The sequence below is a fragment of the Emydura macquarii genome, unplaced genomic scaffold, assembly GCF_026122565.2.
Source record: "Emydura macquarii macquarii isolate MOO-44397 ecotype Brisbane River unplaced genomic scaffold, CSIRO-AGI_Emac_v2 contig_3305, whole genome shotgun sequence".
NCBI lineage: Eukaryota > Metazoa > Chordata > Testudines > Chelidae > Emydura > Emydura macquarii.
The window spans coordinates 4,775,070-4,799,709 of record NW_027133442.1 but is presented as its reverse complement, the minus strand read 5'-3'; the positions used below and the strand labels follow the sequence as shown (position 1 = coordinate 4,799,709).

The following is a 24,640-nucleotide window of genomic DNA, read 5'->3' as shown; positions in this document are numbered from 1 at the left end:
GTCCTGCAGGGGCACTCTCTCCAGGAAGGCTGCTAACGAGGCCTGGGCTCTGGTTGAGTGTGCTGAAACAGCTCCTGGAGGCAGCACTTTCGCCCGCTCGTAGCAGGTTCTGATGCAGGCGGTGATCCAGGCAGAGAGGCGCTGGGTGGAGACAGGTGAGCCCTTCATCCGGTCCGCCACCACCACGAACAGCTACATCGACTTCCGGAACAGCTGTGTTCACTCAATGTAGTAGGCGAGGGCTCATCTCATGTCCAGCGAGTGCCATCTCCACTCCTCCTCTGACCCGTGCGGTTTTGGGAAGAACACGGGAAGGAAGATATCCTGGTTATAGTGGAACTAGGACACCACCTTAGGCAGGAAGGCCGGGTGGGGTCTCACTCTCACCTTGTCCTTATTAAAGACAGTATAGGGGGGCTCTGAGGTCAAGGCCCTTATCTCGGAGACACTTCTAGCCAATGTGATGGCCACCAGGAAGGATACCTTCCATGAGAGGACAAGCAGCGGGCATGTAGCCATGGGCTCGAAGTGGGGGTCCTGTCAGCATGGCGAGGACCAAGTTCAGGTCCCAGGGAGGCACCGAGTCTCAGACCTGCGGATATAGCCTCTCCACCCCTTTAAGGAACCTGACAGACATGGGGTGTGAGAATAATGACCTCCCTTCCATCGGCTGGTAGAAGGCCGAGATGGCCGCCAAGTACACCTTCAGGGAGGCCAGTGTTAGATCCTGGAGCTTCAAATGGAGCAGGTACTCCAAGATCGCCTGTATGGGCGAGCAGCTCAGTGGGATACCCCGGGACTCTGCCCAACAGGTAAACTGCTTCCACTTGGCCCAGTACACCACCTGAGTGGAAGGTTTTCTGCTGACCAGCAGAACCTGTTGGACCTGCACCGAGCAGGCTCTCTCTCCTTCCGTCAGCCACAGAGTCTCCATGCTGTCAGGTGTAGGGAGTTCAGGTCCGGGTGCAGCAGGCGACCCTGGTCCTGGGAAAGCAGGTCGTAATGCCTCAGGAGGTGGTGAGGGTGGATTTCTGCTCGTTTATGAGCAGCCCCAGTCTGGTGCACGTTGCGCAGGTAAGTGCCAGGCTGTTCCTCACATGAGCCCTGGACCTGCCCCGGATCAGCCAATCGTCCAGGTAGGGGAAGATCTAAACCCCTCTGCAGCGACGGTGGGCCGCTACCGCCACCATGCATTTTGTGAAAACCCTGGGTGTGGACGAGAGGCCAAAGGGCAGGGCTGAAAACTGGTAGTAGGAGCCAGCTACCACGAACCTGAGGAACCGTCTGTGACTGGGCAAAATAGTAATATGGAAATAAGCGTCCCTTAAGTTGAGGGCAGCGTACCAGTCCCCTGGATCTAGAGCCGGAATAATGGCGGCTAGGGAAACCATGCGGAACCTGAGGCGTCTAATGAACTTCCTCAGAAGGCAGAGGTCTAATATGGGCCTCAGGCCCCACTTTGCCTTGGGAATGAGGAAATAACATGAGTAAAACCCTTTTCCCCTTTCCCGTGGAGGAACCTCTTCCACTACTCCGAGGCGGAGGAGGGAATCCACCTCCTGTGTAAGGAGTTGCTCATGAGAGGGGTCCCTGAAGAGGGATGGGGTAGGAGGAGAGTCCGGGGACAAGGCCGTAAGCTGGAGGGCGTAGCCCCAGTGGACTACGCTGAGAACCCAGCGGCCCAATGTAATCTTCTGCCACTCGGCATAGAACGGCCAGAGTCTGTAGGCAAAGGGCAGGGTTCGATCCAGAGAGACGGGAGAAGTGCCACCCTTGGGTGCACCCTCAAAACTGCTGCTTGTTATTATTCCCATTGGCTGGGCCTTGCTTGGGGCCCGCTGAGGAGCCCTGGTGGTCGCAGCAGTGGGGTGGCCTGTATCTGTCTCGACCTCTCCTGGGTTGAGCGGGTCTAGGTGGCAGCCTAGGGGCAGGCTGGGGCTGGCGCTGGGATTGAGGCCGAGTGGCGCCTCGAGGCCTGTGGTGTATAAAGCCCTAGGAACCTCAGAGTAGCCCTGGAGTCTTTGAGGGCATGCAGTTTGTCATCTGTTTTTTCTGAGAAGAGGCCAGCGCCATCAAAGGGTAGGTCCTGGATGGACTGCTGAGCCTCTTGTGACAGGCTGGAAGACTACAGCCAAGCAGACCTGTGCATCACAATGCCTGACGCCACCGCTCTGCTAGCAGCGTCCGCTGCGTCACTGGTCGACTGCAGAGCCGCCCCTGCTACTGCAGCACCCTCCTCAATCACCGTAGTGAAATCCCCCGCCTGATCTTGTGGTAACGCCTGCACGAACCTCTGTAAGGACGACCAGAGGTTCAGGTTGTATCTGCCAAGGAGTGCCTGATGATTGGCGATCCTCAGCTGCAGGGCCCCTGTAGAATAGACCTTGCGGCTGAAAAGGTACAATTTTTTGTAATCCTTATTCTTGGGGGTATTGCCCTGGGACCCCTGCCTCTCTCGTTGATTGGCGGCAACAACAAGAGTTCTCGGAGCGGGGTGGGTGTACAAATGCTCGAACCCCTCCGTGGGAACATAGTACTTCTTTTCGGCGCCCTTGGATGTAGGGGCAGCCGATGCAGGGGTTTGCCAGAGGGCCTTGGCCAGCTTCAAGACCCTCTCATGTACTGGCAGGGCGACTCTGGAGGGCCCTGCTGACCCCAAGACACCAAAGAGGGGGTCCTCCTCCTCAGACAGCTCCTTGAGCTCAAGGTTCAAATTACTAGCCACCCTCTTAAGCAGTTCCTAGTATGCCTTAAAGTCAGGAACTGGCGCCCTATGGTCCCTGGCAGCCGCATTGTCAGGGGAGGAGGATTATGGGAGGGGCCCCGTGGAGGGACCCTCCCCAGGGTCCAATTCCTCCTCCGAGGAATGGCCCTTGTCTGACTGGCTCGGAGGGGGGAGTGTGCTGGTTGGGCCACTGAGGAGTGGACCGATACCATACCTTGGCCCATCTGGGTCCCCCATGACCCCCAGTATGGCCACTGCCAGGGTCCATGTGGCCACGCTGGTGCTGGCATTGGTGCCGACTGGGATACCTCCCAATGATGGGCACAGGACCCCGAGCTGCTGGATCTCTTGTATCCACAGCCTTTGCCCGCCTTGGTTGACGACCAGCCTCAAAACAATGACGAGGTGGAGGATCATCGATGCCAACGCTTGCGCTACCGGCGGGGGGATGAGCAGCTGGAGGAGCTGGATGATGACCGCCGCCTCCGCGCCGAGGTCTTGCAACGGCGCTTCCCCCTCTGGGACTGGGAGCGGTGCCGGCAGCGTCATCTCGGTGCCAGCTCCGAAGACCATGATCGGTGGTGCGGTGCCATTGCCACCGTCGGTGCCAAGTCCTTCGGCGCCGGGATCCTCGCCGGTCCAGGAATTGGGACTGGTGCTGTTGTGTCTGTTCTGGTGCTGGACTCCCTGCCAGTGCCGGAGATCTGGACTGGTGCTGAGCGTGTTCGGTTTCTTCAAGTGCCGGGATCCGTGCCGGGTTGCATGCCAGGGGAACGCGCCAGTTCAGTCTGGCCGAAGCGCAGACTCCATAAGTATGGCCTTTAAATGCGCATCCCTTTCCTTTTGGGTGCGTGGCTTGAAGGCCTTACAGATCTTGCATCTGTCTTTTCTATGCTGCTCTCCGAGGCAGCAGAGGCAGCGGTCGTGAGGGTCACTCACGGGGAACACCTTGCCACAAGCTGCGCAGGCTTTGAAGCCGGTTGAGCCAGGCATGGCCCAACCTTAAGCCCCTGAGGGCTATCTATCTTATCTATCTAACTAAACACTTAATACTAACAACTGTGCTTTATGAAGGGGATGCTACTTGCTAGTTAGCAAGAGGCAGACGTTCCAGGATCCATCATAGGCGGAAAGAAGGAACTGCAGGCCCGCGGGGTCGGCGGTGCCCTATGTACCGCGGCATGAGCGCGGTACTCCAGGGGGCGCCTAAGCCAACCCTACAGGGCCTGCTAAGGGGAAAAAAGTTCCGGGAACCAGTGCACGGGGCGCGCATTCATCTAAATTGGAATGGATATGAGCAATCACTCGAAGTAGAACCTGAGATGCCTAATAAACTTTTCAGTCGTCGAAGATCTAATATGGGTCTCAGGCCCCCTTTTGCTTTGGGGATGAGAAAATACCTGGAGTAGAATCCCCTCCCTATTTCTTGTGGAGGAACTGCTTCCACAGCCCCGAGGAGGACGAGGGAATTCACCTCCTGCAAAAGGAGTTGCTCGTGAGAGGGGTCCCTGAAGAGGGACGGGGTGGGGGGAAAGCTGTGAACTGAAGGGCATATCCTCTGAGAACTACGCCAAGGACCCAACAGTCTGATGTGATATTCTGCCACTCAGCGTAGTAGAGTCTTAGTCTTTCCGCAAACGGGAAGAGTGGATCCAAGAGAGAGGTATTGGTGCCGCCCTCGGGCGCACCATCAAAACTGTTTCTTTGAGGTAGGCCCCTTAGAGGGCCCTTGCTGGGAGGCCGCAGACAAGCCGGAGCTGTCGCGACGTCCGAACCCCCTGCTCCTGTCTCGGCCCGTACGGGGCTGAGAGGGTATGGGTGATGGCCTAAGGGGCGATTGGGTCCGGCGTTGGGGCTGCGGCCAAGACTGATGCCTCGAGGCCTGGGAGGTGTAAAGTCCCAAAGACCGGAACGTAGCTCGCGAGTCCTTGAGAGCGTGCAGCTTCTCGTCTGTTTTGTCCAAGAATAGGCCTGCCCAGTCGAAGGGCAGGTCCTGAATAGATTGCTGGGACAGCCTGGATGACTGCAGCCACGAACACTGCTGCATGGCTATCGCAGAGGCCATGGCTCTGCTGGCGGTGTCCACAGCGTCACTGGCGGTTTGCAATGCTGCCCCTGCCACCGTGACGCCTTCCTTCAGGACTGTGGCAAAGTCCGCCGCCTGGTCCTGGGACAATCCCTCAGCAAACCGCCTCATCGAGTTCCAGAGGTTTAGGATGTACCTCCCTAGTAGGGCTTGATGGTTTGCAATTCTCAGTTGAAGGGCCACGGTGGAATAGACTTTGTGGCCGAACAAGTTGAGTTTTTTATTGTCCTTGTTCTTAGGCATGGAGCCCAGGCCACCTTGCCTGTCTCTCTTGTTGGCTGCATTAACCACCAGGGTCCCCGGGGCTGGGTGAGTATACAAGAATTCAAACCCCTCTGCTGGCACATAGTACTTTTTCTCTACGCCTTTAGAGATGGGGGCAACCGAGGCCGGAGTTTGCCAGAGAGCCTTGGCCAGTTTAAGGACTCTCTCATGGACAGGAAGGGCCACCCTCAATGGTCCTACTGACCCAACCACCCCAAAGAGGGGGTCCTCCTCCTCAGAGAGCTCCTTAAGTTTGATGTTCAGGTTGTTGTCCACCCTTTTAAGGAGCTCCTGGTGGCCCTGAAGTCTGGGAGGGGCGCCCTGCGGTCTCTGGCAGCCACCTCATCAGGGGAAGAGGACGACAACTGTGGGAGGGGCCCCGCAGAGGGTCCTCCTCAGGGTCCGATTCCTCCTCTGAGGAATGGCCCTTAGCCTGTTGGTTTGGGGGGGGGCACCACCTGTGCCACTGAAGATGGGACAGATGCAGTTCCTTGCCCCATCTGTACCCCCCATGGGCCGCAGTAAGACCACTGTCAGGGCCCTTGTGGCCACCCCGATGCTGGTATCAGTGCCGGCTGCGGAGCATCATGGCGGGATTTGCCCTTGCGTGACCCGGAGCCGCTGGAGCGGTGCCAGCGGTGTCTGCGGCTTCTGCTTGTCTTCGCTGGGGCCCAGCCTCTCGACGACCCCGACAAGGTTGAGGAGCGTCGGTGCCGATGGGCAGATGTGCGGCTTGATGAGCTGGAGGAAGAGGACTTTTCTCGAGGACTTCCGGCGCCACTTCCCTTCGGACACCGGGAACAGTGCCATCCATGCCGCCTCGGTGCTAAGTCCGACTCCGAGGACTGCGATTGGCAATGTGACGAGGTGGCCGTTTCTTTCGGTGCCAGGCCCTTCGGTACCGGGATCCGCACCGGGCTCCGCGCCGGGGATTGGGACCAGTGCCGCGATGGTGAAGGGCTCGGTGCTGGGGTGTGGGAGCGGAAGCTGCGCGCAGTGCGCGAGGCGGACCTGGAGCGACGCCGCCTCGAACACGATGCTCCGGTACTGTGCACCATCCTCGGTGCCGCAGGGAGGAGGAGCTCGACAACTTATAGTTGGAGCTGCGAGGGGAGTCATCACGTTCTACCCTCTCTGGCCATGTGGAGGGAGACTTCGTCCCTGACAGGGGTCTCGACCATCCATCTGAGGCACCCAGTGCAGATTTACCCCAGGATACTGGTCCCTGTGACCTCGGCCGAGGGGGGGGATGTAGGTGTGGGCATGGCCATTAAGGCATGTACCACGTGGAACACCTCAAGTGTCGACGGTCCTTGCAAGGGCGCTCCCCCACCCCGAGGAGTCGGGGGAGGCTCCCCGCATGGAGATGCAGGCACCGGAGCTGGCTCAACAGGCCGTGGCTGGTGCATCTCCTGGCTCGACCCCGGCCATGCAGGTGGTGCCAGGGAGCCCTAGCGCTCGGTGCCCTGGCGTCTTCGTTTCTTGGGTACCAGAGACTGGCGGCATTGGGTTGACTCCACTGCCAGTGGAGCACTCTGCACCGAGGAGGTGCTCGGTGCCGTGGGGGAATGTGCCTGTTCAAAGTCCGGGCAGAGCGCCGTCTCCATCAAAATAGCTTTCAGCCGGATATCTTGCTCTTTTTGAGTCCACGGCTTGAAGGCTTTGAAAATTTTACATTTGTCCCTACAATGCTGCTCCCCCAGGCATTTGAGGCAGCGATCATGGGGGTCGCTTACAGGCAGAGGCTTGCTGCAAGCAGCACAAGATTTAAAACCAGGAGAGCCGGGCATGGCCCGGCCCTAAGCCCCTAAGGGAGCTTTCTATTCAAATTCTAACTATCTAACTACTTAACAAACTCTTAACTCTAACTATTCAACTACTCAATAATGATTATAGTCCATAAAGGGAATGCTACTTGCTAGAAGGCAAGACGTTCCAGCAACCGTCACGGGTGGAAAGAAGGAACTGAGGGCCCGCAGGGTGGGCGGTGCCTCATATACCGCGGCATGAACATGGTACTCCAGAGGGCGCCTAAGCTGACCCTATGGGGTCTGCTAAGGGGAAAAAAGTTCCGGGAACCAGTGCACAGTGGCATGCACTCACCTATATTGGAATGGATATGAGCAATCACTCGAAGTAGAATCCTTATTAGCTGTGACACTTTTTTTTGCAATGCCCTGATTTGTCTTCGGTAGCTAGCAGCTTGTTAAATAAAGTTCAGTTCCCCAGGGCCACACTCCTGGAATGTGCTATTAAGTCAGGGGTACTGCACCTCTGGGCCCTGGGTGGATCTTTCACCTGACATGGAAGCTATCCACTATTAAGTTCCTGGTTGTGAAAGGCACACAGAACTAGAATGAAGGCAGATTTATTTCACTTTTAGGTCTCTTCTGGAGTGAAGCTTTGCCCCAATTTCTTGGAGCAGTAGAACTGCCACTGCTTCTCTGAGCACTCTAATGACCATTCCTATGTCATGGAAGCATTCCTGATCAGATTTGCTGACCAGGCTTCAGCCAACCCCCATTCTTCAGGGTTTCCCCAAACCCCTAATGCACACTGTGTGCTGTGCTCATTTTTAACCTTAATGACAGAAACACAGATTGCCTTTTATTACATTCAAACTCAGCTCAGAGGATTTGAGACACAGATACTCACATATTCTTTCTTTCTTTGCAGGCTGCGGCTGCAAACAGTGATTGCCAACTGAATCACATGGATTCAGCACCAAAAGCAAGGAGAGGCTGCGTAGATTGGAGCTGCTGCCTTCAGAAAGGAGCGGGGATACTGTCTGATGGATGGTCCGCCTCACACAAGGAAGAGCAGGTGTTAGGACAAGGGATCTGAGGGGCTGCACTTGCAAGATACTTTCATACCCCAGGAGGGGGAAAGAGTCCACTTTCCAGGAAAGGTAGAGAAGTGAGCAGGGGGCTAGAAGCTCAGACAGAGGCCCCGTCAGCCTTGAGAGAACATGGTTCAGGTCCCATTGGGGAACCAGCGAATGTGTCGGTGGGTACGGCCTGTCCAACCCTTTCAAAAAACGTGCAACCAAGGGGTTAACAAAGATCAAGGGTCTAGCTACCCAGGCAAGGAATGCTGAAATGGCAGCCAGATGGGCCTTAATTGAGGACCCAGCTAGACCCTATTGTTTCAGGTGTAGCAAATAGTCCAGAATTGATGCCAGCTTGGGCTGGATATCCTTCTCAGCAGCCCAGACCAAAAATCACTTTCACTTAGCTAGGTAAAGTGTTATTAGCAAGTTACAGACATATCGGTTGGAGGAATAGACTGGATAGAGAGCTGGCTAGACCATCAGGCTCAACGGGTACTGATCAATGGCTCCATGTCTAGCTGGCAGCTGGTCACAAGCGGAGTGTCCCAGGGGTTGGTCCTGGGGCTGGTTTTGTTCAACATCTTCATTAATGATCTGGAGGATGGGGTAGATTGCGTCCTCAACAAGTTTGCAGCGGATACTAAGCTGGGGGAATGGTAGATACCCTGGAAGGTAGGGATAGGATACAGAGTGATCTGGACAAATTGGAGGATTGGGCCAAAAGAAATCTGATGAGGTTCAACAAGGACAAGTGCAGAGTCCTACACTTACGACGGAAGAATCCCATGCACTGCTACAGATTGGGAACCGACTGGCTAGGCAGCAGTTCTGCAGAAAAGGACCTGGGGGTTACAGTGGATAAGAAGCTGGATATGAGTCAGCAGTGTGCCCTGATTGCCGAGAAGGCTAATAACATATTGGGTTGCATTAGTAGGAACATTGTCAGCAGATCGAGGGAAGTGATTATTCCCCTCTATCTGACATTGGTGATGCCGCATTTGAAGTATTGTGTCCAGTTTTGGGCCCCCCACTATAAAAAAGATGTGGACAAGTTGGAGAGAGTCCAGTGGAGGGCAACAAAAATGATTAGGGGGCTGGAGCACAAGACTATGAGGAAAGGCTGAGGGAACTAGGCTTGGTTAGTCTGCAAAAGAGAAGAATGAGGGGGGATTTGATAGCAACCTTTAACTACCTGAAAGGGGGTTCCAGGGAGGATGGAGCTAGGCTGTTCTCAGTGGTAGTAGATGACAGAACAAGGAGCAATGGTCTAAAGTTGCAGTGGGAGAGGTCTTGGTTGGATATTAGGAAAATGTTTTTCACTAGGAGGATGGTGAAGCACTGGAATGGGTTACTTAGGGAGGTGGTGGAATCTCCATCTTTAGAGGGTTTTAAGCTGCAGCTTGACAAAGCCCTGGCTGGGATAGTTTAGTTGGGGTTGGTCCTGCTTTGAGCAGGGGGTTGGACTAGATGACGTCCTGAGGTCCCTTCCAACTCTAATATTCTATGATTCTATGATCAGTAGCAGAGTTGGGATCCTGTGCTGAGTAGGATGAGGCAGTAGTCCTCATCCCTGAAGCCATTAAGACAGAGCAGTGGGAGAAGGGGCTTGGTACTGGAGGAAATCCCCAGGGGTTCCAGTATAGCCACTGCATTGGTCAGCGGCCCTCTGGGGGCCCACTGCCAAGTCCAGTGGTGTGTAGGCTGATAACGGTGCACTCTGGGTGGAGAAACTTCTCCCTTGGATTTTGAAGAAGTTATCTGTCAGGGACCATGGTGGATCTGTCCTGACTTCTGCCTCCATGCGGCGCTGGAGTTCCAGGGGCTGGTGCCAAGACAGCCATCCTTCACCCCTAGAGGGAGCCATGGGTATCAGGAAGGAGCCCGACATTCCCTGTTCCCTTCTGGGACCCCATTGACTGGGCTGGTTACATTCTCAGCATCGGTGGGACCAGAAGGGAGAAAAGGTCCTTCACTGCTTGGCAGGCCTCTGGGGTGGAGGGGACCATCAGACTACTGGTACTACAGTCACTTCCAGGAGTTGGTGGAGGGTCCTGCACCAGTCTCAATGCCCTAGGAGGAGTCAACAGTGCCATCTCTGGCTCAGGAAGGAATGATGGCCCAATGTGGGTTTCACTGTACTGGCCTCTCCCTGCTTGTTCCATTTCTGAACTGGCAAGCACCTGCCCTTTGTTGGTGTGTTGCTTTTTGTGCTTCTTCCTTGGCACCAGAGATAGTGAACGGTACCACAAGAATGCTCCACCCAGAATGCCAAGGTGCTTGGTGCTAATTCGGAGCAGCTTGGCTCCAAGATTGGTCTGAGGGCCATCTCCATGAAAATGGCCTTCAGCTGAATATCCCTGTCCTTCTTAATGCGAGGTCTGAAGTCCCTAAGGATCTGGCACTTATCTTTAAAGTGAGTTTCCCCCAGATGCTTTAAACATTTAGAGTGAGGGTCACTCACGGGCATTGGTTTGCTGCAAGAGGCATGCATGCCCAACCCCTGGGGCAAATAGTCCTTCAATGGCAAGGACTAGTCACACTGATATATGCGCTAACCCTAACTAAGAACTGTATACACTAATTACAAAAAACTACACAAATACGACTAGAGTCCAAACCACTGGAAAAGAAGCCTTGCTGCAGCAAGAAAGGTCATTCCTGCAACCATCATGAGCAATAAGAAAGAACTGAGAGGGCACAGGGCCTGTAGCACCCCTTAGACTGGCACATATGCACGTGACTCCAGAGGGCACTAGAGCCAGCTCAACAGATACCACAGATGGAAAAATCTCTGGCACTGTGCACACACTTGCACATATCTAGCATGGAACAGACATGAGCAAGCACTCAAAGATCTGACTGATTGCCATATTTGGGGTTGGTAAGGAATTTTCCCGCAGGGCAGATTGACAAAGGCTCTGGGATTTTTTTGCCTTCCCCTGTAGCATGGGGCATGGCTCACTTCTGGTGGATTCTCTGTAGAATAGTCTTTAAACCATGATTTGTGGACTTTAATAACTCAGTCACAGGTCAGGGGTCTATTGCTATTGCAGGAGTGAGTGGGTGAAGTTCTGTGGCCTGCATTGTGCAGGTCAGACTAGATGATCGTAGTATTGGTCCCTTCTGACTTTAGAGTCTATGATCTTGCAGACACAGTCATAGCAGGACTACATGAAATGGCACTACTGACCTCACACGACACTCTGGAGACAAGAGATTTAGTTTGTGACTAGTTTCTTTTTTCCTATTGTTTTCTTTTGCATTCTCATCTTCAAAGATAGAAAAAGCTGGCACAACAAGGACAGTGTCATTAGCTTTCATGCTTTTAACAGGCTCTAGAAGATAAAGAATTATATCAATATTGTTTCAACTTAACCTAAAAAGCATCATAACAAATGACTACATCCTCATCCCTACACAATTAGAGAACTGATGGGAAGGAAATGCTAGCTTCTCCAACAGTGACCAGGCTGTGTTTATTCCCTGACTGAAGCATGTTCCAGTAGCACATTATGTATACACCATTCAAATTTTGAAGAGGCTTGCTTTCAAGGTTACATGAATCCCCATGTGACAAATAGGACAGCTGGTCACAGATTCCCATTGTCCCTTGAAAAGTCTGCACAATTTTAACAGCAATGTTGGAGGGAGAAGCAGAGTCTGATTACTCGGATACTGGGACCGAAAATGGTCTTCTGCCTAAGGTGGCAATGGAGCAAAAGAACATCTCTCACAGCCCCAGACAGCTATCTGGCTAATTAAGGGACAAACCGGACAGGTTCTAAAGATCCCTGTCTGCCATAAGGAAGGGCAAGATAAGAGGGCTGGCAAGGGGTTGGGATGGGAAGGAAGAAAAGTGAAAGGTGATATGGTCATGACACATGGTCCTGCCTCCTCACATATTGGTTTAGCCCTCTACCAGAAGTGTCCTTGGAGTTTGCACCCAGCAAAACAAATCAGACTAGTCTTTGCTATACTAGAGACTACATGAGTTAATTAATGAAGCTACTTCCAATCGAAAGCCACAAGGAGGAACTTATTTGTGCAGACAATTTTTAAATAAAAAATCTAACATATGCTTGGGGAATTATTTTGGGGAAGCTCTTTGGTCTATGTTATAGAGGTCAGTCAATGATCACTAAGGTCCCTTCTAGCTTTGGAGTCTATGAACTGGTTGAACCTGTCCTCCATTTGCCCATAATGAACTGAATTGGTCATGATAACTGGTCTCAAAGCAGCCACTAGCTTCCAGTCTAGTTATCAGTTCATCTTTATTCATAATGTACACAACATGAACAATACCCTGTGTTAGGGAAAAAAAAGATCATTGTTTCTGAAAGCAAAGGAGGTTTTACTACTGCTGCATGAGACCTCCCTCCAGCAGGTCTCACTTTGAAGTCCGCCAAAGTAACTTTAAACATTCAGGTTAGATTTTCCTAAGAAGTTATATAGTTTGTGTAGATTAGTTTCTCCGTGATAGCAGAGGCAAATATTCAAGTTGTCAAGGACAAAGTTCACACAAAGATCAGTAGCAAACCAAGTGGATATTGAGGAAACATGACATTTATGAGGTTTATGTAGATATGTGGAGAGCTTCTCTCCACCTTAAAAGAACAGAAGTCTTTAAATTCAAGGTTTATTTTCGTGAACGTTTGTTTTCTATGAGCAACACCACAAGCCTGTTGCGGAGGAACTTTATTTCCTTAGCGTATGACTTTTGGAACACATCTCTCAGTTTTTTGCGTAAAGCTGCCAATGAAGGAAGGTGATGGCAGTCTGGTATGTTCAGCAGGCTGCAGAAGAACTCATTCCACAATTCTGCATTAGGAATCCTGGAAGGGAAAAACAAGCATTTCATTATAGAGTCAGCATATCAAGACTGGTATCAATAGGTTTAGTTTTAGTTGATCTGTTCAGTACACTTATTGCAGTAATCCATTGTAAGAGGAAGAAACAAATGTATTTTCTATTCATACAGTGGCAACAAGTACAACTGTCCTGCTATGGTACTTGTATAGTAGAATTTTCTTCAAGCACCAAACTCCCCAAATAGAGTGTATTGCCTTCTTAAGCAGGCCAATGTTTTCATCCCCCAGGAACTTCCACAAAGCCTGAGTTCGGTGTCTGGGCTCCCTATGCAGTGAATGGGAGAGGTGCCTTAGAATGCGATGTGCAAAAGTGAGCATGCTAGGCATGACCCCCAGGAACTTCCAGCCAGGGGTGTTTGTAGACCTTACTTGTTAGACAAGATAATACAGTTTAACTGAAAAACATGTTACAAAGGAGCCAGTCAAACTTGCTGACTAGGGTACTGACGTGTTAAATCTATTTGTGAAGTTTCCTTAACTTCTTGGAATCAGGCATATCCACTGCTGAAAAAGCATTGTGCCAGAAAGGCTTCCTGCATCAAGTATGATGCCTCCTCAAGCGTATGTGTATGAACTCGCTACACTTCAAGCCTGGAATCATAGGTTTTAAATCATCAGGAGCATAACTAAGAGTTTAAAAGCTAAGTGTATGCTAGCAGCTTCCGCAGAACTGGGTGCCTCTAGCCATCCTAAAATGAGTTGTTTTAGCTGGGTTTTTAAAAAGGTTCTCTTAGGAAGTTCCCCCTAAGTTGCAGTGAGACCAACCTTCTGAAGATTCCCTCAGTTTTCCAGACCCCTTCTTCATTTTTCACCCTCATGTAGGTGCCGAAGAGCATGCAGTATACTGTACCAGCAATTCCAAAGTAATCAGTCTAAATAAAGAGAGATGTGTTTATTGTGAAGAAGTCCAGATTAATGGTTTAGCATTATTACTTAAAAGGGAATCTGAAAACTCATGCTCAATTATTTTGTGGAACATATTTTCTTGCTACCTTATGATTTCAGCTGGATAAATCATGTGAGCAGAAGTGGCAGGATCAGGCCGTTATATAACAACAGTTGAGATCTTAATTATCAGTGGAAGTTACAGCAGATAGAAATGTAAAACTCTTTTGCAGAATCCTGCCTATCAAGTTTAAGGGCTGGACTCAGGTCAGGTGGGCAGAATTTAAGCACTTAGGTCTGGATCGACAAAGGGATTTAGGCATTGCAACACTGAGCATCGTGGCACCTAACATTTAGAGACCTGGGGGGGGACCCCAAACAAACCCCAAATCCCACACGAACACTGGAATCCACAAAGCCTGAGTTCAGTGTCTGGGCTCCATATGCAGTGAATGGGGAGAGGTGCCTTAGAATGTGATGTGCAAAAGTGAGCATGCTAGGCAGGGAGCCACCTACACTATCCAATGGGAGATGCTGAGGAGAGGGGTTTGTACTAAATCTGCCCCTCTCAAGTGCAGGATGAAGGGAGGCATCTATCTCAGCTTAGTGAGCCACAAACAGGAACATAGCTCCTGGAGTCAGGCAGCTTAGGTGCCTCAGTAGTTTCTTGTGGGCATGTGTTAGGTGTCTGCCTCTCTCAACACAAGATGGCTGGAGGAGGAGATGGTACAACTCACCTAACTTTTAGCCCAGGGGTTAAAGCACTCAACTGGGATGTGAGAGACTTAGGTTCAATCCCTCCTCCCTCAGCCTGATGGGGAAGAGTATTTGAACAGGAGTCTTCTGGTTCTTCCACAGCCCAGTTGAGTGCCCTCACCCCACAGGTAAAAGTTCAGGTGGTCAGATTTTAATGGGATCTGAACCGGCAAGCAGACTCCAAGCATGCCCACTGGATCAGGCACAGCACACAAGATAGGCATTCATCCGCCTGTCTTCCCTCAGTTTGTGAATCATTCTGGGGTTTAGGTGGGATACACACTGACACTTACAATGGGGTGGACGTGCACATGCTCAGAGGCAGAAATTTTGAGCTGAGTGAGTTTAGGCACCTACAGGGTTTGACAGGGGTTTTGTGGACTGCAGTACAGCCTAAGTACCTTTATGGATTGGGGCCCAAATGCTCAGATTATATTTATGTAATCTCATACCTGGTAGTTCCATGGTTTCTGTGTCAGCATTTCGATACACTGAAATCCAGATGTCTCACACTTTCCTATAAACTCAGTTCCTTCAGGGAAGAGTTTCATGTCTATACTTTGACCCAAGTCAATGACTGCCAGGCCATGAGAGAGGCTGTCTATGTCACAGGTGTCATTATCCAAAAGCCTGCAATCAAGTGAGTAAATGATTGCCACAGAATTATTAAAACAACAATACAAAAGGATCTTTTGGTGTTAACAGCAAATACTTGCCTTTCTCCAAGTATGAAGTTATCAGGTTTAATGTCACCGTGAATGATTCCACAGTTGTGGAGCTCTTCCACCATGTATAGAATTTTTATGGCAAAATAGATTACTAGTGCTTGAGGCATCACTTTTTCGGGAAGCTTTTTGTAAATATTTATAGTATTCTGTAAACAAAGATGAGGGGATAGAGAGAGAGACAGAGAGAGAATGTCAACTACACCGAAAGATAGCTTTACATAATATACACTGTCACTCCATATTTGCAAACCAGAGCATTAGAAAATAAACCTACAACAAATGTTTAAGTAAAAAGGAACAATGGATTTCTATGCATTGTAATGTATTTTAATTTCTAGAAGTTTACAAACATATCTCTTCAGACCACAAGTCTTAGTGCACCTACCAGTAAAGTTCCATAGCTGTATAGCTCACCAACTAATATGCTTCCATTTTGGAAGAAGTGAGCAGAATAAAACTGGATGTAGAGATGATGCACACTTGGTTTAAGCCTCTCCATCAGCTGAGATGCTATATAGAACTCCCAAGGGTTTGCAGGTTTCTGCACCTGTAACCAAATGGTCCATGTTAAATGGTGTTGGGTTTCTCTAGTAAATTGAAGAAAGATGAGAAAATCTTCCCATATAATTACAGTGACCTGAATGCTTGGGCATTTTTCTTCTTATCTAGACAATAAGTTCTAGAACCATTAGAATATTTGTTTAGGCTAATTCACTACTTCCACCTTGCAGAGATTTAATATAACAAGTATATCTCACTTAATTTCCTGTCATCACAGCAACTTGGGCATTGATGAACCTTAGTCCTTCCATTTTCTGCCTGGTGGTGTTGGTGGACTGTGATATACAAGTCAGATGACCTGGTGGAACATTCTGGCCTTAAACTCTATGACTGACTGTTCTTGAAAAAGTGCTGCTCCCATTCAGCTCACAGCAGTGTCATTGCCCATGTGGTTAGAAGCTCTTATTTCTATATGGATAGTGTTTTTTTAAAAAATAAGACTAAAATTGGCATTTAAGCCTACTGCAGGCAGTACACATCTTGCTTAAAATGACAATTTGTGACAAAGCCATAGAGGAGGCTAATACAATACTGGAAACCAAGTTTCCATTCTGCAGTAAGTACTAAAACCAAGGAATCTATGTACTGAAACCACTGTCGGGTTAAAAAAAAAAATCACATTTTTAAAACTTGGTTTTCTTATTCCTTGAAGTAGAGGATGCAGAAAAAAGAAAAAAGAAAAAAATTCAAGGGCTGGAAAAAGTGCCTTACAATGAGTTTTGGGAACTTTTATATTTTAGCTTATCAAAAAGATTGAGAGCTGACTTGATAAGCACCTAAGTATATTCACAGGGAAAAAATACCAGGTATTGGAGGGCTCTTTAACTTCACGGAGAAAGGCATAACAAGAACCAATGGCTGAAAGTTGAAGCCAGACAAAGTCAATTTAGAAATTAGGCACTTTAAGGAACCCACTTGGTTATATATCTCAGACTACTGGCTGAATTACTAAAGGACCTCAGTGAATCCAGCTCTAAAGTTATATGACAAGCTATTCAGAACCAAAGCCACTTACCTTTAATATTACTTTCTGGTTATTTTTAGGGTTATTTGTGTCCAGGATAGAAGCTTGATAGACATAAGCAAAAGCCCCTTCTCCAAGTAGGCAATCCACATGGAATGATTTAGGACCTTTGGCAATTTAGGAAGGAGATGAAAGATACAATAGATTAACGAGTTCCACTATTTACAAAGCTTCCTCTTCAGAAAAGCTTTCTAGACAGAATGAATTGGCCAAGCATATTACAGCACCACTAAGTTACTGTTTCCGTGTAGTAAAAACAGCTTTATTGCAATTCTCTCTGCATCCTCATGCTGTGTAACAAACAGGTATTAAATAAGTTTAAAAGCTCAGAAGCTAGGTGGAATCCTCATATTGCAATCACAATAATCTTTCTAGGTGTGTGGCAATTCTCCATAAAGGGCCATAATTTTGGATTTTAGTTTTCCCACCCTAAACACACCCTCATTATATATCATTTGCAAGCTTACTTTATTTATGTTTAGAGAAGGTATGATGTGGAGCTGTCAAGGGGTGCAGTAAGGAAGGTGAAACAATAGTATCCAAAGCGAGTTTCATTTTTTGCACAATTCCAGAACACTACAACGTGACTATGACTACAGTTTTTACTATTTAATTTCAACTCCTTAATGTGATGTTTATTGGTCAAAGCTACCAAATGACAATGTATTAAAAGATTTTTTTTTTTTAACTGGTTTTTCATGGGCAAGTATTTTCCCCAGAAATGATTAAGCTGTTTAGCATGTGGCAAAAATGGCAAATATCAATATTTTGCAATATACTAACATGAAATATTTTCACACTGCATATTCTTAAGTGTCCTTAGTCTTGAAAGTCATCCTTTCTTGCCCCTGCCTCTCCCTCTCGTTCGCCACTGCAACCACCAGTGAATCTAGTGAGGGGTATGTATATAGGAATTCATATCCCTTGGTAGGGAAAAAGTATCTCCTCTCCATCCTCTTGACAGTAGGCTGGAGGGATGCAGGATATCAACTAGGGTATGTGAGGACTCTGAGATCTCCTCTGATTGGATGTCCAGGTTCTGGGCTACCCTCCAGAGGCGCTCCTGATGTGCCCTATAAATTGTCCTGCATTGGTGCCAGGGTTGTTCCCACCACTGCTTGGTCAGGCGAGGAGGAAGAAGAGGCCTGTGGAGGCACCAGCCCTTGTACGCCTCCCTCTGCCCCCAAAAGGGTCCCATGGGGGGAGGGGGGAGGATTCTATAGTTTGGTACCGAACTTGGGACCAGGGATTGATACTCATCCTGATGGGGATGGTGGTGGGGCTCTTGACTCTAATCTAGCAGAGAATGACCTTCTGTACTGGGGACCGTGGCATGGCTGGAAAGCCCAGGGATTCCAGACAGGCCATTGCAATTGCATTTGCCATTGCGTCAATGGCCAGGCTGAGGGCATCATGCCCTGACTTGTGTCCCATGCAGGGCATCTCTGATCAGACCAGTGCCTGCCCCTCAGGAAACATATGACTCCGCTTCTGAGTTGGAGTCCAAGGACTCATTCCTTGGCGACCAGGGCAAAGCAGTGCCAACTGGTGCCATAGATGATGCCATGGGGAAGTGGACCGTTGCTGCGCCATCATGTCTGGCTTGCCCTTTGATGGTAGCTGTCTTGGTGCAGAGGTGGTTCCCGGTTCAGGTCCCTGAGTAACTGGGGAAGGTGGAACCGGGAGAGACCCCTTGCTGCCTCGAATGCTCTGGCATTAATGATAGTGCCAGGCCTGTCGAGCTTTGGTGGCTCTCCCTTGGAAATCTATACACAGGTTTTACAAAGAACTGAAGGAAAGGACACAGAATTCTGACTCAGGCTATGTAGCAGTAAGAAGGAACTGGAGAGGTGTCGGCCCGGATGGTCTCTTATACACTCGGTTAGGAACACAAGAAGATCTACTGCACATGTGCGGGCCAACGGACACTCTCTGGAAGGATTTCTGGACTCTGGCACATGGTGCACATGTGTACCCACATGCGGAATACAATTAGGGAATAGCATTCGAAGACTAACTCCCGGTTCTTTCAGTGAAATTTGGAGAGACCTTGGAACAAAGAAAACTGTCGAAGACTCAAAGGGCAGCAGTGGAATTGTAGAACTGACTTAGTCAACCTTTGTCAGATGAACCCTCACAAGACATATCCTGGGTGACTATGCAACAGCTATAAGAGAAAGAAGTGGCCTACCAAGAAGCAGTGAAGACAACGACCACAAACAAGTCCTTGGCTCTGCACTGAAGAGGGATGAAGAGCAAGTTACAGCTCTTACCAATCATGCCATCAACAATATGACAAACCTATTTGACCCTGAATCACATCTAGAGGTGCTTATCAATATATCTACTGGACTGCATATAACATCAGATGTACAAAAGTCTCTCATGAGAATAGCAGATGTTGGCGAAGAATAAATGGAGAGATTTGAGAGTGGTGCACTTGATTCTGATGAGACACGTAGCTTCTTCAGCCCAGTCAACATATCTAGCATCACAACATTTGCTGCCATGGCCAGGAAGACCAAATTTAAGTCAGGCACTGGAGGGACAATCTCAGAAGTTATCAAGCCAGAAATTGTTTTCCACAGAGCCCTTTCCTTAGCAAGATGCAGAGTTGACGTTTCAATGGCAATTCTTCTTAGGCTATGTCTACATTACATCATTTACAATGGCGCAGATGCACCAATGCACTTGTGTTGCTGTAGTGCTTCTGGTGAAGACACTCCAAGCCGATGGAAGAGAGCTCTCCCATCGATTTAATAACTCCTGCCTCCACTAAAGAGGGTAGCTATGTCGGCGGGAGAAGCTCTCCCACTGATACAGCGCTGTCTACACCAGCGCTTAGGTTGGTATAACTTACATCGCTCAGGAGTGTAGATTATTCACACCCGAGTGACATATATTATACCGAAATAATTTGTAGTACAGACATAGCCTTAGTCACTCAATGGGACCCATCCCTGTGTCCCTCTTCCATACTGATGGACTAATGAGAAGAACAAATCTTAATTAGGGCATCAGCTGGAAGCTCAAGATGAAAGAATCCATGAACTAAGAGCATGCAACAAAGAAACCACAGTGTACATCAGAAATGCCATGGCTATCGTATAAATCATAGTTGGAGACAAATTACACACATTAGATAAATTGGCAGTTGAGTACCTGAAGCAGGTCCTAGCAGGATTTTACAAAGTAATTCTGTAATCGAAGTCTTTGACAGACATGACAACAGTAACTTTGAAAACTGCAGAAAGACAGTGCCTGACAGGATTTGCTCGAATCCAAGTAATCCAAAGTTGGATGTAAAATATACCAAGTTATTAATCTGTGGATGCCCTGTGCCTTCATGTAAAAAAGTTTCTAAACATAGCATCCAACAAGCAATCACTTGTAAAATTCTCCTGTGAATATATGGTTCAAAATGCAATAGAGTGTAGGAGCACACACAAACACTCCTTGATGGTGGCTTTTCCAGTAGTGAAGCAGCAAAGTTCATCTCCAGGACAGGCATTGAAGAAGCCCAAGATTTGTACAGTACTCAAGAGGGAACAGACACAAGGATGCTTTTGCATGCTCTGTGCCCCAGTATGGCTTTTGGGTCTCTTGGTGTCAAAGATACCATAATAATTAGGTCACCTGATACAGATGTTTTGGTCCTCACTGTTCACTACTTTTCAAAAATGAAACACATATATAACACATAGAATGACAGCATGCACCGTCAGCATAGCTGACAAGCATTGCTTCATACCTGTGCATGCAATTTGGGGCACTGTCCCTCATGACTTCTGCAACATAGTTTCTACTGTACACACATTAATAGGGTGCGATTGTGTCATCCTTATTTGGTATTGGGGGGGAAAAATCTGTGTGTAATATGTTGTCAAAAAAAGGGAACTTACTAATTTAAAAATCTTGCCAAAAGTTGCAATTTCTGCAGCAAGGAAGTTGATAGCAGTATTGTATGATTAGGGTGAGAAAGAAAAGGAGACCCAAAGAGACCTGAATTGCTTGCACCACAATCTAGCCATCAACAAGGACAAGTCACTGACCAAATTTCCACCATGAGAGGATAGTTTCGAAAAGCATGTCAAAAGAGAATCTTGGAAAACAAAAGATTTGGATGTCTTCACACATAAGTAAACCAGATATTAGATCACTATTTAAACGTAGATGGAAAAGTGTATTCTTCAAGGGCCCAATGGCATATGACCTTCTACAAGATCTTATTTGTTCCTGTACCATTAGGGGTCATTGCCCAATCACCAGTGTCTGTAGTCAGAACAATCTTCCCTGAACTGAAATGTGTACGTGCCAAGGCAATGAAGATTGTGGTAACCTATGCACTCTCGACAGAGATCATAAGAATGAACAAGATGATAATGAAGTTGACTAGAAATGTCACCAGTGCTATTACATTTCAATGATACCTGTAAAATTTATTATTTGGTTTTACTATTTAGATTGTTATTGTGATGCTCTGAAGTCACAAAGAAATCCAATTTTAAGTCCTGAAATAATACATAGTCATTAATCTAGCGGAAACGAATGCAAATATTTCAAAATGGTCATTTTAATGTGTTGGTGTCACTGTTTATCCCTGCTTCTATGATAATAGCACTATTTGACAGCTCCATACCAGACCTCATCATAAAGTAGACATAACAAGCTTTCAAATGATGAGTGTGTGTGTAGACAGAGCCTATTACGTCAACCAAATTGGTGGTATCTGCCATGTGCCTACAATTGCATGTGAGTAGTCAGAATCTAAAGTATATCCCCTTAGTGGGAACACTAACATTTAAGTCATGCAGCTATGCTGTAATTATTATAACATACAAAATCTGTGTGGAAATAGGACTTTTGTTCCATACAAGCCTCAGAACTCCATGTCAAGTACTTTATTGGTTCCCTCTCAGAGACAGAGAGGGAGACAATATCCACCAGAATACAGCAATTTTTAAATGGGTCCAGTGTTGAACCCTAAGTTTTTTAATCTTTAAACAAACTGGGAGCCGTTTTTGGAAGGTTTTCTAAATAAATGTAGAATGTAAGAATTTATTTTTTTACTGGCTGGTTTATCTAAAGCAATTTTCAGACAGAGTGCAATCAATATGTCAAAATGGCAGTTCTTACCTAGCGTAAGTTCAGTCTTCAGTTTGATAGTGGGAAGACTGGATTTCCATTCAAAAGTATTGGAATAGGTACTCAGCGGTTTAGGTAGCCTTGATAGAAGTTTGCGAATTAAGCCCTCATCCCAAGGATTTTCAACAATGACTTCATGGAAGGGAGAGAGAATTTGTAGGCAGTATGTAAAATGTGAGTAATAGAGGATCACAAGTCTACAGTCTAGTGATAAGCATGAATGACAGATTGTCCTACAGGTGAACCCTTATGTGGATCTTGGCTTTGATAATCCAAGATTTAGTTGAGTAGGTGAAACTGTTAACCTTTGGGCCTGATCTGACAGAGGAGCAGAGGGATACTCAATTTCCAATACGTTCAGTGGAGTTGAGGGCACTCAGCACCTCACAAGATGCAAGAAATATGCAGCCTTGTCCCTCCACATGCAGTTGGATCACTACTCATCAGCAACACTGAAAGAAACACTAAATAGATACAGCTACTTAAATCCCATCTTTAATAGATGAATGATACTGCTGACCCTTAGTACCTTGAGCTTTAACATTCGGGTGTTTCCTGTCCTCTGCACACACGAGAATCTGTCGAGTACTGACTGGCTCTTTACATGCAGTTAGCACAGTTTCCTCTTCTGAATATTCTCTTGCTGCTTGCAAAGTCTCCAATGCAGCCTTCTTAGTAGCAAGTTGCTGGTTTAACACTAGAGAAGCAGCTGCAGAGGATATATTTCCTGGCAACTCTCCTTGATCTGGGCTCTGCTCCAAAACTGGGCTATACATATTTAAACACAAAAAACATTGTTACTTGACAACAATGAACTGGTCCATCCCATGTCCCCAAAAAAGATAAACATTTAAAGCAACAAGCCTATGTTTGCATTATTTTGCCCCAATGTTGATAATGGCATGTATTTGTATTTCTTTAAATTAGTCTCACTGCATTTTTGTATGTTCTTGAAAAATTTTATGTAAAAGAAATCCTCATGCTTTAGGGCTTGAGTCAACTACTTAAATGTCTAGGGTTCAGGAGAACTTTCCCAATGGGCAAGGTGCCCAGGTACTCTGATTCCCCAGCCACAGATTCCAACTCTTGCTGCAGAGTTGTGGTCCAGAATCTCTGCTTCCATTTAAAACAAATAAGCATCATTTATCCAGATGCAAGGACAAGATGCACCTCAGACAAGCTCCCAGACAGTGAAGGACTGCATATTCATACTGAAAGAGAAAAATGCAAAAGCTTTTGCAAGATGCTTCTCTGCCATCTGCAGGGCTTCCCATGTAGCTATTTGGGATACCAGTGTTGTGGGGAAGCCCTAATTAACTGCCCAAAATGGCTTTACGACAAAGTTGAAATTTTGCCTAGTGTCCTTCCAGAAAACTGGGAGAGTGGCTAAAGCCAAACATCTGAAAAAACAGGAATTAAAGGTATGTTACATACATGCTACCTCGGTAATACAACCTTTGCTACGGTCTTTGACAATGCTCCACTGCCACACATACTAGCACTCTACAATTACAAAACTACAGAACATTTACCTACAGTTCTCATTTCCTAGGGTCCAATATCTGCTTTGTCAAGGCAAAACTCTGGTTTATTTTGGGTACAGCAAAAAGGAGTGACCTGCACCTAGCTTACACTCAAATACTGAACCTCGCCCAAGCCATCGCAAACTTGCTAAATGATACTATCCCTTCACTTACCTTGAGGATTCCTGAGACGTTTACTTCACTTATCTCTCATCACGCCCTGAAGACCATTATTGAATATGCCTACAGGTTACTGACACTCCCCAGTGCAAGAAGACACCCTCATGCACCTGACAACTACAGAACTCCAAGCTAAATAAGACATACCTGATTGAGCAATAGGTGTGCCAGTCCTGCAGTACTCTCTGCTGGCCAGGCATGCCTCTGCAGCAGCCCTGCCTCTGTTTCCCCCTTCACAGGGCTCCTTAAATAAACTTCACAAAGGCTTTATTTTTGTGCAATACCACTCCTTTTCCCCAGGGCCTAATTTATTGGCATAAAACACAAAATAATGCTCAGCCCCGGGGCTTGTCTCTTCTCTCCCTTGAGTCTGATCTCTGGATCTCTTCCTGGCCTTGGCAGGCCACTCTCAGTCCTTCCTGGCTTTCTACTCCCATGGAAACTGCTCTCTCTGGCCCTCAGGCTTCTGACTTTCTGACTCAAACCCTTTCCCCCTGCTCAAAGGTCTTACAAGAGACTTGTGTGACTCCTGCTTACAGCAGTTCTAGAATCTTCTCCAGCTGCTTCCTTCAGGACCCTTTCAGTAGCTCCTTAGGTAATCCTTTTCCTTACCTTATCTGATATCAATTTGGGAAGGATTAGAGTGACAGTTTGAGCCACAGGTGTGCACAAAAATAAATATTGTAAGCAGAAGGTTTTGATAACATGATTTTAGGGGAGCCTTATTTCCATAGTCCTATGCTTAACTAATACTACACCGAACCCCCATGAGGTACAGCAAAACATTAAGAATCTGAGTAAGCATGTGGATTCTAGAGCATGTAGAAAAATGCATCTGTTAGAGTGACAGTAAGTATCCATGAACTATGGAAGAGCTGCTGAATCTGCTATAATTCACAAAATCTTCATATGGGGCATTTTAAATCTCAAACTTCTGAACAAGTCACACTGTACCTTAGCTTCCTGGTTTTGGATGTCTGTATGTACTGCTCTTCAGAAGAATCCAGAACCATCTTATCATTGTTGTGGACTGCATTTTCTGAATAAAAATGCATGACAGGTTTG

General features: G+C 47.6%; 1 protein-coding gene across 2 annotated transcripts in view; it reads right to left on the bottom strand.

The window, feature by feature from the left end:
• Positions 1-12,157: 12,157 nt before the first annotated feature.
• The window catches only part of BUB1 (BUB1 mitotic checkpoint serine/threonine kinase), a 43,460-nt gene continuing 30,977 nt past the window's right edge, over positions 12,158-24,640 (bottom strand). For both annotated transcript variants that reach the window (XM_067532859.1, XM_067532860.1), the window contains exons 17-25: positions 24,530-24,614; positions 22,402-22,640; positions 21,864-22,004; positions 16,719-16,834; positions 15,528-15,689; positions 15,131-15,288; positions 14,867-15,044; positions 13,539-13,645; positions 12,158-12,737 (exon numbers count right to left, since the gene is read on the bottom strand). In XM_067532859.1, coding sequence (XP_067388960.1) covers positions 12,542-12,737; positions 13,539-13,645; positions 14,867-15,044; positions 15,131-15,288; positions 15,528-15,689; positions 16,719-16,834; positions 21,864-22,004; positions 22,402-22,640; positions 24,530-24,614 — 1,382 coding nt within the window. In that variant the 3' untranslated portion in view covers positions 12,158-12,541. The remainder of the gene's footprint in view (positions 12,738-13,538; positions 13,646-14,866; positions 15,045-15,130; positions 15,289-15,527; positions 15,690-16,718; positions 16,835-21,863; positions 22,005-22,401; positions 22,641-24,529; positions 24,615-24,640) is intronic.